The sequence below is a fragment of the Sinocyclocheilus anshuiensis genome, unplaced genomic scaffold (genome assembly GCF_001515605.1).
Source record: "Sinocyclocheilus anshuiensis isolate Anshui unplaced genomic scaffold, SAMN03320099.WGS_v1.1 scaffold1095, whole genome shotgun sequence".
In the NCBI taxonomy this organism is placed as follows: Eukaryota; Metazoa; Chordata; class Actinopteri; order Cypriniformes; family Cyprinidae; genus Sinocyclocheilus; species Sinocyclocheilus anshuiensis.
This window is the reverse complement of record NW_015544226.1, coordinates 760,844-774,917: the sequence shown is the minus strand read 5'-3', so window position 1 is coordinate 774,917 and position 14,074 is coordinate 760,844. Positions and strand designations below refer to the sequence as shown.

Here is a 14,074-nt window from a genome sequence, read left to right as displayed (position 1 = left end):
TTTTTTTTTTTTTTTTTTTTTTTTGTTTACGCACAGTTTCTTCTTGATATAATACAGAGCTTTGCATAACAAATGTTTATTCATTAGAAATATGCATGTTAATTTATTAATTTCCTGGGCCTTTTTTTGTATAGAAACCAGTTTAGTATCGTTGAGATAGTATTATTGTTTTGAATTAGATTTTTATATTTTCTGTTTACATTTTCATATTAACATTTTAATTGTATGTTTTTGTCATTTTTTTTTTTTATTTTGTGTGGTAATGTCTGTATAGTTTTTATTTATTTGAATTTCAGTTGTAGTTATTTTAGTACATCAAGTTAAACTAAGTGAAAAAGGAAAATGTTGTCTTCTAAAATAAAATACTTATTTAAAATATTTAAATTTTATTTATTGTTTGTTTATTCTAGTTTCAGTTGAATATAATAAGCCTGATAGAAACTTTTGAAATTCAGCTTCCTCATCTCCATATCCAAGTTTTTCTAGACTGTGAGAATGCTGGTTCTTCAAAGGAAACAAAACCGATGTAAATTAAAATGTATGGCACAATTTACAGTCTGATATGGTCTTGATTTGCATGTTTAGGTGTCTTCGTCCGCGGGCAGGATAACAGTGCCACGGTTAAGTGTGGGTGCAGTGTCCAGTAGGCCAAGCACTCCAACTCTTGGTCAGTTATTCTAAATACTTAAGAATACTCAAAGATTTCAAGCATCTGAGTTTGCATGCACACGATTTCCAGTATACATTCACTGAGCTCCCTTATTACAAGTGGAGCATTTAGATGTTTTACTCAGTTTTTTCTCTGTGATGAACAAGTGCAAAATCTAAAACTCAGTTTAAAGGATCATCATTGTATTTTCCACAGGTATACCATCAGTGCAGACAGTGGGGACAAAAGTGGGGACACCTGTGTCACTGACCGGCCAGCGCTTTACAGTTCAGATTCCCTCTTCACAGGCTGCCTCTGTCAAATCAGGTACAGGGTTCGTACGGTCATGAAAAACCTGGAAAAGTCATGGAATTTTAAAACGGCAATTTCCAGGCCTGGAAAAGTTTTGGAAAAATGTATAAACCCAGAAAGTTTTGGAAATGTATAATATATTTTTTAATCAGATCCTGAATTTCGTTGTGGGCTTGTGCATATATCGCCTAGTTTTACTCATTCCTGCAGGTTTCACGTTTATTATGCTGGAAATTCCTGCAAACATTTATTTAATATAGCATGTAGGTTAGATGTAAATAAATCCACAGAATATCAGATCGAATCAGTCATATGAAAACAGCAGGAGTTATTTCACGCTCTCAAAACGGCTTCACATCAGCGCATCTCGTGTGCACTATAATAGAGCAGCTGCACGCTGCGATACAAGACTTTCGTTGGCGTTTCGGGACAGTTGACAGAATTGTCACTTGACTAATCGGGCCAGTGTTGCATCATCATAAAACAGTATCATTTGCACATCTTAAGTTTTTTTTTTTTTTTTAAACCATTCGGTACTTGTGCGCTCCAGAGACACTCGCAGTCAGATCCAAAGCACGCGCAAATAAAGCCGCCTCAAACGCCTCGCGAGTACCAAATTGAGTTATTTTTCCACAGCTTATTGCACTTAAGCGGCCAAATACACACAGAATTGTCAAAATGCCCATCCTGGCGAGTATCCTCATAAACACAGTCGGTTTTGTCTTAATTGAATGTAAGCAGTTGTTGAGAAAGAAAGCCGTTGTGTATCAGTACACTGGATCCGTGCAGTCGGTCTTAAAGAGACAGCAGCCTAATAAAGCTGTGTCGGCTGTCATTAAATTTAATCAAACAACAAAAGACAAAAAAAAAAAAAGATCAATCACTGCTCTTGACTAAATAACTTTTGTAATTTATATTTTATGGATTAATCTTTTTAATTTACAGTTTAGTTGATAATATTGGTTAAATCAAGTATAATATTCAGTGATGTGATATGTTCTCTGCGTGGAGTAACCTCTGGCACAGTCGTAGCTTGTACTTATTATTAAAACAAATAGAAAGTAAATAAGTAGCATTAATAGTCAGAAATTTTAGTTAACATATGCTATGATAAATTTGAACATAGATTTTTCTTTTTATTTTACATGTATTCTTGCAAAATAATGGAACTTTAGGTCATGAATATGGTCTCAAAATTTAAGGAAATTTATTGGTAAAAATGTGTACGAACCCCGCAGGTACTAAGTTTCTAGAATAAGCAGTTCTCCTTGTATGATCTTCTTTTATGTTGAGGACTATATGGAAGATTTTGTGCCAAATTAGTGAGCAGATCAAAAGTTAAGCTATTGATTGTGCTAAGAGAAATAAAAAAAAAATTACAGATTTAAGAACATGCGGTGGTAAACTCTTTGAATATTAATGATTTGATTTGTTTTCACAGCTACTCCTACCACTCCCACGGTTCAAAATGTCCTCATCAACCCCTCTCTCATTGGCTCCAAGAACATCCTCATTACTACTAATATGGTGTCGCAGAATTCATCTAGTGACTCTACCGCTCTTAAGAGGAAGCATGAAGATGAGGATGACTATGATGCGTTATGACCTACTGTGGTTTCTTACCAGTATGGAAGTGATTTTGTAAATAAGCAATTGATAACTATGAAAATGCCTTTCGGTAGTCTAGTCTTGTTTAGATTCTTACTCAATAACAGGCAATTACCATTTATTGTTCATTTTAGGAAGTATAATAAATAAAATAAATTCATAAATTGTTTGTTTTTTGGTTCACAATTTCCCTTTCAGGTTTGTTTCACAAGCTAAAAGGGAAAAACTGACTTTTTAGGTTCTAATTGTAGACCAGTTAGTATACTTGCTGTTTTGAGTAAGCTTTTGGAGAAGATTACTTTCAAGCAAATTTTACAATATTTTAATATATATGGATTACTTACTAATGCACAACATGCTTACAGACCAGGACACTCCACAAGTACTGCTCTTATAAACATGACAGATAAATGGTTAGCATGTCTAGATGATAAGAAACTGGTTGGTGCTGATTTTACAGCAGCTTTTGAGGTTATTGACCATGATATTCTTATGGCTAAACTAAAATGTTATGGTTTTTCATTTAAAGCCCTGGACTGGATAGGAAGTTATCTTTCTAATAGAAAACAGCGAGTGCTTCATAATGGATCTTTTTCAAATGCTAAAAATGCTTATTGTGGTGTTCCACAAGGTAGTTGTTTAGGACCATTATTGTTTTCTATTTTCATAAATGGTTTACCATATGTTGTTGATAATGCTAATATAGCTATGTATGTAGGTGATTCTACAATGTTTTCTGCAGCGCATACATCAGCTGAGCTTCAGAAAAACCTAAGTGATGAGCTGCAAACAATTACTAAGTGGATTCGAATGAATAGATTAATTTTAAATATAGAAAAAAAAAATGCATCGTTTTTAGTCATAACAATAATATTACTAAGGCTGTTGACTTGAATTTATTTATTGATGGGATGCCAGTGGAACAAGTAACAAATGTTAAGTTGTTAGGTGTGAAACTTGACAATACGCTGTCCTTGTCCCGAACACATAGAGTAAGCATTATGGGAAAAGGTATAGCTGTGGCTAGAAAATGTTCTGCATTCATTCCATCTTTAGTTTTAAAAGATGTGGTGCAGCCATTAGTTTTATCGTATCTTGAGTACTTCCCAATGATATGGTCAAGTGCATCTGAAAAATACCTAGAAAAACTTCAGACGGTTCAGAACAGAGCAGCCAGGCTAGTGCTTTATTATCCATTTCAGGCCAATGTTATTGATATGCATAGAAAATTATCATGGCTGTTAGTGAAGGATAAATTACATTTAAGACTGCTGGTATATTTTCATAATGTAATCAAGTATCATACACCATGTTTTTTTCTTTGAAAAGCTTGTAAATGTGGGTTTTAGGCATGATTATAAAACACGTCAAGTGAGTAAGGCTCAACTCTCTTTACCATGTCCACAAACAAATTTGATGAAAAAGACTGTTTTATCGTGGCTCTGTTCCTTGGAATATGGTTCCCATAAATATACGAAAGTAATTGCGCACATGTGGGTATATATATATATATATATATATATTGTTCTTATTTTAACTATCTATATGATTTTTGTTATTTTTTACAGATTTGTGCACCCCATGAAGATTAGCAACCACTTTGTGGAAGCTAATGGGGATCCAAATAAACAATAAACAATTTATCATGTATTTACATAGAACAAATTTAGTGGTTAAGTTGGTTTACTGTGGTGCAAAAAAAAAAAATAAACGTTTTGATGGGTTGAAGGAAAGCATTTCAAGGACAGTTATTCAGATAATTTAATACTACTTTCATTATTTGCAATAAAAATAAAATGTAATTATAATAAATCAATGAAATTCCAGCAGAGGGAGCTGGTTAGACAGGAAAAGATCCATGTGCTTTTACTCCAGGAATAAATGTTAATACTTCTTAAATGTTAAATGTTAATCCTATGTAAGGCAAGGCAAGGCAAGTTTATTTATATAGCACATTTCATACACAATGGTAATTCAAAGTGCTTTACATAAAGAAATGAAAAAGAAAAAAAAATCACAACAATAAAACGGAATTTAAAACGTTGAAAATTATTTAAAAATTGATTTAAGAGGTTTAAAAGCCTTGTGGGACTCCGCATGTCATGGACGTCCACTTAGACTTATGCTCTTCTATACTCACATAATAACCCTTTCCAGTCTGTCTAGAAGTATGTTATGATCGACCGTGTCAAACGCAGCACTGAGATCTAGAAGTACCAGCACTGAGATCTGCTTCCAAACAGTTAAGCACCCTTTTGAAAAAATATGTGGGAAGTGTGTCAAGATAGCAGGTTGACGATTTAAGCTATCGATTTAAGGTACGATAGTACAGCACGTACTATTTCTTCCAAAATTTTGCTATCAATTTCTTCAAAAGCAGACATAGTATCTTCTTTTTGGTATTGTGGTCGAATCTGTCTGACCTCTGCATAATTTGGGGATGTGCTAATCGCCTTCCTGATATTATTGATCTTCTTAGAAAAGAAGGAAGCAAACTCATAGCATTTGCTGTCGGAGAGCATTTCACTGGCAATCTGACTTGGGGGGTTACATAACATGACATGTAGTTATGTAAACTATAATACATATTGAATATTTTGACACTCTTCTTGCATGTCCATGCTTCTGGTCATCTGATATGGTATGATCAATCCTGATAATGATGTATGAAGAATGTATGGATGGCTGAAAAAATGATCATATAATTTAGATTCAGCAAATGAGATATACACAGTTTCCGAGATAATTTTTTTAAAGTGGTTAAATGCATATCAAAGCAACAAATTACATCAGATGTACATATTAGGAAACAGGATTACTGAAATGTGTATTTCAGCATGTAAATGCATCTAGATTAAGAGTGTATGAAAAGTGTGTTTAAAACAGAAAATTTTAATGTAGTTTAACCATTTTAATGTAGTTTAAACCATTTGTTTGAATATACTCATGTGCACATATTTTTTTTCTGCACTCTTAAGGAAAATGGTTCTAAACAGTACCAGAAAAGGGTTCTTTAGCTTGTAACAATAGCAGAACCCTTTTTATAGGGTTCCATAAAGAACCATGCTTTGAAAGTAAAATGTAGAACATTAAAGGGGCTATGAATAACCTTTTTAATGATAGTTTATTTTCATTAATATTAGTATATTTATATAATTAATATTAGTTTTATTAATATTAATGGAATACATTATTTATTACTATTGTTTTTTTACCCCTCTATCTGCCTGGTCATATAATATCTGTCTATCAAGGTTTTCATAAAAACAACAACAGCATGTTGTGTCAATTAGGTACTTTTATTTTATTTAATGACATGTGAAATTGTAGCAAAAATGACAGTGATCTAACAACCGTTATTAGCAGAATATATTAATAAATGACAATTGACACTTAACATAAATACTTAAAGAAGTAAAACAAAAATAGAAACAGAAAATAGTGTAATGAAGACCAAGTTCCAGTGAAATACTGTATTTTCACAATCCTCTATGATGCCTGTAAGTCCATCATTAGGTTTATTTTGGTGTGATTGAGTGGCAGTTTCTCTCTGCAGATGACGAGGTTGTAGGATGTGACAGCATCTTAAATACACAAATGAGTTTAGAGTTACAATGTGCCTCCTTCCATTTGTTAATGTAAAAACAATTATGTTTATGAAGACCAAAAGTAGTATGTGAGCACTTCACAATGTTATGTTTATGCATAAACCCAAGTAATAAATACATTTAAAAAATAAAATAAATAAATAAATCTAACAATATGGACCATAAATTCAATATCTTTGTTACTTACTTAGTGGAGATGGGGAAAGAAGTATCCTTAACTGAACAGAGCTGGTCACACTTACATGTTCACTTGAAAAAGACATGACTGGTAGGAAACCAGTTACAGTTTAAAAGTTAAAAAATTATAGACATTTTAAGAAAGAAATCATTTACCTGCTGAGAGTGTGTTGACAGACTGTAGTCGGATCACTGAGCTCCATAAAATCAGTAATGAGGAGCTTTGACAGTTACAGATTTAAAAAACAAAAAGGGCGGAAATAAAGAACCCTAGGCTCTAACACAAAGAACCATTTCAGCATAAAAGGGTTCTTCAGGATGCTATGGTTCGAAATAGAACCGTTACTACACATAAAGAACCTTTAAAGAACCATCTTTTTTTAGAGTGTGTGCATCCCAAGCAGGTTCACCTAAGTGAAAAATACTTTACTGAACCAGAAAAGAGGAGGGATTAATAGAGGTATTAAATATAACCATGTTCATAATGTCATTCATTTGTTCCTTTTATGCCTCATTCCATTTAATAGCCCTGTTAAAACTTTTTATTTAGACTTAGTCTACTCAACCAAATACACAAAATAATGTTCTTTTTAGCAGCATCATATGACCCCTTTAACAAAAAATGGTTTAGTTTGAGGCAACATTCTTCTGATTGCATAAATGGTGAAACATCCTTGGCCGTGTTGAAGGGCCACAGTGCAACTGTTTGCTGCTTACTTCACTACAGTCACTAACGTAATCACTTTTTTTATTTTTTAATTGCATAACAAGAACAGTGACATAACATACTGTACATATATAGAGGATCACAGTGTATTAAACTATTATCAATTACATTCATAGCATCAAAGGAACCAGCATAAGAAAAGAAACTATACAGGCTTACAAGAAATTTCCAAAAGAAAAGGATAAAAAAAATACTATACATCATTTTTGCTTTTTTATTTCTTAGATCTTTTAAGACCTCAATGTAATGCTTAATTTCAGTTTTAAATAATGTAATGTTAGGTTTATTTATTATTAATGCATTTTTGTATGGTATTTCCCATGCATGATTATTAAATTAATCACCAAATTTTGCTCCAAACTCTTATTTTCTATACAACAATCTTTACCAGAGAGTTGAATCTTTAATTTTGTACATTTAAATATTAGATATTCAATATCAATCCAAAACAATTGGGTAAATACACATTCATAACATAAGTGTTTTATGGATTCTTCTTTTAACTTACAATAGACACATGTAGTCTCCAAGTCTCTAAAAAGTTATGTGACTACTTGTCTTGCTGGGTAAATGAAATGAATGACTTTATATGTAACTTCTTTAACTTTATTGGTGAGACAGTATTTATTAGGTAAACTCCAGACCTCTTTCCATTCAATCTGATTAGGCTATATAATGAATTCCAAAAAGGTTTGCATTAGGCAATAATGTGGTTCTACATATTTTTTTAATATAAAAGTTATTACATTTATTATCTATAATTTTCACACCATTAATACTTAACTGATTTGTATATAAGGGGATAGACTCAGAAGATATTGCCAGACAAAAGCTGAATAAGGCCAGCAGGAATGGCATCAAATACTAGGCTACTGCAAACTCTTTAGCAGTTACAGGAATATTATAATAATAAGAAATTCACAATAATTAAAGAGATGTTCATTATTCTTGAATAACTGTCTCACCAAGATTATACCATTATTGTACCTGTTTCTGTAAAATAAGTTTTTACTTATTTTTAAACATAATATATTTGTTGTTCCAAATCACTGAGTTATGTGGAGAAAAGTTATGCTTAAAAATGAGCATCCATAAAAAAATTACCTGTTTATGAAAAGAAGAAAGCTTTATCGGAACCTTGTTTACATCAAAATTACACCTCCAAAAAATAAAAAAATAAATACAAAAAATTCTAAACCCCCCAACTTATCAAAAATGTACTCAGGGATGATATTCCAAATTTTGCCTTTAGATTTCATGTATAGTTATTTATCCATTTGTTCTTAAAGGGGTCATATGATGTTGCTAAAAAGAACAGTATTTTGTAAACAAAGTAGTTTCGCTTTCACAATGAAACACACAGCGCCTTCACGACATGGCGGCTGCGGCAACAACAATACTACAGCGAGAATAAAAGTTATGCCTTCTTTCTTTGCGTGACCATTTGGGCGGCGTTATGCAAATCTTCCCACATCGTGACGTAGATATGTGGGGGCGTGTTAGAACAAGCCGTTTTAGGTAGGCGTGGCTGACTCTTAACTTTTATAAAGAATATCTCTTTGGATTTGAGACTTTAGTCTTTGCAACTTTACAGATCTTCTTTATGCACCAAGATCTTGTAACACTCCAAAGAGAAAGGAAAAATTTAAATCACATCATATGACCACTTTAAATACACAATTAGCAGTATTAAAGTCAAGTACATTAAGACCACCATCTTCAATTGGATTGTACAAAACTGTCTTTTGTAAATAATTTGGTCTGTTCTTAGATGAAATTGAACAAAGAAGTATCCACCTCTTTTATGACCGATTGTGGAACGTCTAATGCAAGAGCTGTGTACACTAAACGTGACAACCCTTCAGTTTTGGATAATAATATTCTCCCTTTTAGTGACAGATCTCTCATTAAGCATGAATTTAATTTTTGTTGAATTTTCTTAATAACTGGTGTAGAATTCAAATTATTTCTCTCGTTTTGATCTTTACAGATCTTAATACCTAAATAATCTACCATCTCCTTTACTGGAATACCAAGTATGTTATTATAATTAGGTATTTTCAAAGGGAATAACACACATTTTTTTATATTTAAACAAAAACCAGATACAGATGAAAAAATATTAAGGCAATCATTGCTCATATATTTTTTTTAAAGGCAGTGTCGTCCATTAACTGAGAACATTTTAACTCTTTCTCCAAAATTATAATACCACAAAATGTATCTCTATTAATATGTATGGCCAGAGTTTGCGTTACAAACATGAAAAGAAAAGGTAAAATGGGGCAGCTTATACCTCTACTGATTTTAAACCTTGATGTTGTTGTTTTGTTCCCAAAAATATTATTGTTATGCACTCCTGTTTATTTCTGCATATTGCCGTTGGTTTTATTTACATAATTTTTTCATTCATTTCTTCCAAATTCTAAAGTTGTTGTATTTTCAAAATTCACGGGGCGGGGGTTGAAAACCAGCTCCTGAATGTGCAATTTCTTACCTATAAAAAGTTTCCATCTCAATAAAATGCGAGCGCATACAGCACGCCGGCATTAAAACGCCATTAAAAATCTTTATGAGCAAAGGTGTCGCCCTCGCATTGGGAGTTCTGTGGAGAAGCGGATATGTGTGTTTAGACGTAGGTTGGATGTCCAGATATCAGATGTGTATCCGATTAAAATCCACATTTGGAAGTGGCTCAGATCGGATACAAAAAAATCGGATCTCGTGCCGGTTTTTGTGTTTACACGTGTGCAACAAATTCCGATCTGTGTCAGATGTGAGCGAAAGATTGGATTGTTTGTGCCAGTGTAAACGCAGCCTGTGTTTGTTAATGCAGTGAAGTACTCCATTTAAAGAAATATCTTGGTCGCACATTTTAATAGAAGATTAATTTATCTTTTGAATATCTTCTTTTATAGATTCAAAGAATGACTGTGCATTACCCAATTTGTTATCATCACGTTAAAACAAAAAAGGTGATAATTTATTAAAAACGTAATAAATTATTATTATTGTTTAATTATTATAATTAATAAATTAATTATAATAATTAATACATTATTATTGTTTAATTTAAACGAGGCGTTTGGTCTCGTTCTGTATCGCGTATCTTGTCAGTATTGGCTGAGGAGAGTGTCAATCAAAGCTCCTTCGTCCAATAGACTCGTTACTCGCTCTCAAACTATGGCGGCCATGTTGTATCCACGGGGGACTGGAGGCTGTTCGGAACCGAGTCTGTCTTCAGTCAGGAGTATACGGTGGGGCTCTCGGGCTTGAACTCGTCTGGGCTTTACACCATTTGAGATCTACTCTCCTCGCCATGAGCCGTCCGTCCTCTGCGGGTGGTGCGGCCGGAGGACTCGGAGCTGGTAAAGCAGGAGGAAGTAAGCATGGAGGTTCTGGAGGAACAACCGCCTCTGCTGCAGCCGCCGCCGCAGCTGCTGCTGCCGCTGCCGCCGCGGCCGCAGCAGCAGCAGCAGTCGCCGCGGGGGTATCCGGCTCTGTCACGGGCTCTGGTACGGTACCCGCGGCCGCTGTATCCCTTCCAGCTGCTGCCCTACCGGGACAGTCAGCCGAACTGACAGCGCTGTTTGAGTGCCCGGTGTGTTTCGACTATGTGCTGCCTCCGATCTTGCAGTGCCAGGCTGGGCATTTGGTGTGTAACCAATGTCGGCAAAAGCTCAGCTGTTGTCCAACTTGTCGCGGACCTCTCACGCCGAGCATAAGGAACTTGGCAATGGAAAAAGTTGCATCTACTCTGCCGTTTCCGTGTAAGGTAAGAACAACTGCCGTCATAACCAATCTAAAGTTGCCTGCAACATTGTTTCATTCAGTTCTGTATGATGGCACATGAGTTTAGGAAGTGTGGTCATATCGTGTAACTAAAGCTCAGATGCCACAGGTGTATGTTGCATAAAGCCAAGATGCAGCAATTCTGCTTCATTCATATTTTAAGTCTCTTTTTATATTTCCAGTGACACATCCAGCTGAAGTGTGTATATTTTCCGTGTTAAATACTTTCTTCTATCACAGCGTAATATTCAGTCATTCGCAGGAAAATTTCATTGGAAAATCAATACTATATTTTTTAAAACCTGATCATCTCCAGTGTATCTACATTGTCTCAGCCAATGGCATTGTTTTGTGGGCGGGGTTATCAGTTTGTCCAACCAATGGCAGCTATGGAGGTCGACGGACGTGCTTTGGAAACCTGTTTGAGAACAATCCTTATTTTTGTAATTCCATTTGTTCACACTAGAGGTGCAGAAATGGCACATCACTGCAGCACAGCACTGGCGAAATCTTCCAACTGAACCATAGCTAAGGTTTATCCTAAAAAGTCGCTAGGTTTGTCAGTATGAATATTCTATGGAAAAAAGCCGCTAAAAGGGTCTGAAAGTTGCTAAATCTAGTGCTAAAGTCCCGCTTGTGTGTGTGTGAGACGCGGGAGCTGATGGCGGGGGGCGGTGGATATTTGTGGCAGTCAATGTGGATATTGTGGATGAGTTCTTCTGTGTCATCACGTTCTATTAGTTCTACAGCTTCAGTTTCGGAACTTTCACGCTTAGTAACACATACAGCTGTTCTCTCACCACAGTGCGACAGTGAAAAGGGACCCCTTTCAAACAGTGTCGCGTTCCGAACGTTGTTTAAGCGACATACACCGGTATTGCGGTATTTTAAAAATTCATATCATAACAAAAATAAACACCGGTATTCGGTATGAACCGGTATACCGCCCAGCACTAATTCAGTGCGTGAGTGAACTGTCCGAATGAATCGAACTAAATCACGAACGTTTTTGCAAATCTTTCTGATCAATTGGCAGTCCCACTATTGAACCACATTTTCTGTTTTTTGCAGTCAAAATGACTGATTTATGTGGTGTTGATTTTCAGAATTTTGTGAAAAATTTGCAATGTCTTTTTTCTTGTGATATTAGCATATCACATTTACCATATTATTAATGACATTAAATGGCCAATAGTCATACACAACAGAAAAAAACAAAACAAAATGCAGAACGCTTGTTTCTTTTTGGTTTATTTTCTCATACATATGTTTCTTTATCACACTATCGTGTCAATAACTTTACGTGGTATCATGCTTTCTGTTAATAAATGGCGACATTTAGTTGATTTTGCAGAACACAATGCGAAATCAACAAAATGTCACCATTTATTAACTAGGGGAACTGAATTGTATCAAAAGTGATTCATTCACAATTCCAACATTGGTATTTCTGATTCTAAACAGCTGATAGAAAACACATAATGTGATTGCTGAAATATTGTCAGGAAAAATCCAAACAAGGATCAGTCATACTTTACTGGAGCAATTACTGGAAGTGGAAACAAGTTTTAATGCTTGGTTTTAAACGTAAGAAGTCTTATTAAAGCCTAATATAACTTGATTGTGATTATTATTTGATAAATCAAATTGCATTAGAAATATCTATCTAAAGATCTTGACACTGCTGTTACATTAATTTCAGTTTACATTTGTTTGTTTTTTTGTTGTTTTTTACACTTTTTGGGCAGTTTGAGCTAAGTTTTCTTTTTACTGTGACTGACCTGAAACACCTTGATTGCATCATCAATACATTAAAGTTGTATTCTCTGTTATCACTGGCCTGTGAAAGTTGATCACTACTCTCATTCCCTGGGGTAAAGTTTCCTCCTTTACAGTGGCTGTAATCAGGACGTGGCTGGTACGTGATGTAGTGCAGTCTCTAGAGTGATACCAGCCATCAGTAAAGAAAAATAGCCCTCAACGTTTATAGTGAAAGTAAAGCTGGATCCACTGTTGTTTCAGGAAAGGGCTTTGTCAGCTAGTTATTCAATGCTCTGTACTAACAGCATTAAAGTTTATGGGACCTCAGATTTTTGTGGAGGAATGTTGTGAAACAGTCATTCTGGGACTGTGCAATATGCTGCTGGTGACGGCAACTTTGCTCTTTAAAGGCATCATATCATACTACTTGTATAATTTAATTTAATTTTATCCGCATACAATCTAGTTTTTTGTGACAATTTTGTCACATTTATTTTATTCCAATTTTCTTTCTTTTATCATTAGAATGAAATAAATGGGCCATTTATTGTCTGCTGGTGTTTGCAATTTTTTAGAATTAACAAAAGAGTTAGACACACTTTGTTAATGCTAGATTCTTATTGCAGCTTAGGTTCAATAAATTGTGTTTTTGGACTGGGGAGGACATTGAGATTTGAAAGTTACAGTATATTTTCATAATATATATATTTTTAATGGCCAGGAAAAATATTTCTCATTAATTTGCTCATTTAAGATGCTTTCAGAGTTTCTGTGGACCACAAAAGGAGTGGTCCTTTTACATTACATTACATTTACATTTAGCAGATGCTTTTATCCAAAGCGACTTACAAATGAGGACAATGGAAGTAATATTTGCTAAGCAATATATTTTGAAGAATGTTGGCAACCAAACATTTTTGCTGACCATCTACTTTCATTGTATGAACAAAAAAAGAAAAAAAAAAGACAGACATTTCTCAAAATATCTCCTTTTATGTTTCACAGAATAAAGAAAGTCATGACATGAGGGTGAATAAATGATGACAGAATTTCAAAGAATTGTCAAAATAATGGGATAGAAATACTTAATGTTGACTTTGAATATGCAATATTTACTATTTTTAATATGCTTTTTACTGGTTTTATCTTTGCATATTTTATTGGCGCATGTTATTCTAAATGAAAATAAAAGTGTTGGTCTTAATAATATTTAATGAAAACTGGTTTTGTCTAGTCGTGCATCACCGGCGCACAGGCGCTCGTCGCACACACGGCATCACAATATGGTAAGGGGCGTAACATTTCCGTCACACGCTTGAGGGTATTCGGCCAATCACAACGTACTGGATAGCTGGCCAATCAGTGCGCACCTCGCTTTTCAGAACGATGAGCTTTGTAAAAATCGACGCGTTTCAGAAAGGCGGGGCATAGAGGACAAAC

The 14,074-nt window shown here is 34.5% G+C and overlaps 2 protein-coding genes across 2 annotated transcripts in view; both read left to right on the top strand.

Annotated features, from left to right (window-relative positions):
* LOC107697338 (transcription initiation factor TFIID subunit 9-like) overlaps nucleotides 1-2,706 on the top strand; it is a 6,727-nt gene extending 4,021 nt beyond the window's left edge. The window contains exons 5-7 of the mRNA XM_016498078.1: nucleotides 586-667; nucleotides 866-976; nucleotides 2,403-2,706. Of these exons, the coding sequence (XP_016353564.1) occupies nucleotides 586-667; nucleotides 866-976; nucleotides 2,403-2,566 (357 nt within the window). The 3' untranslated portion in view covers nucleotides 2,567-2,706. The remainder of the gene's footprint in view (nucleotides 1-585; nucleotides 668-865; nucleotides 977-2,402) is intronic.
* A 7,553-nt stretch (nucleotides 2,707-10,259) lies between these two features.
* The window catches only part of LOC107697363 (E3 ubiquitin-protein ligase Siah2-like), a 59,452-nt gene continuing 55,637 nt past the window's right edge, over nucleotides 10,260-14,074 (top strand). Inside the window, exon 1 of the mRNA XM_016498124.1 lies at nucleotides 10,260-10,856. Within this exon, the coding sequence (XP_016353610.1) occupies nucleotides 10,401-10,856 (456 nt within the window). The 5' untranslated portion in view covers nucleotides 10,260-10,400. The remainder of the gene's footprint in view (nucleotides 10,857-14,074) is intronic.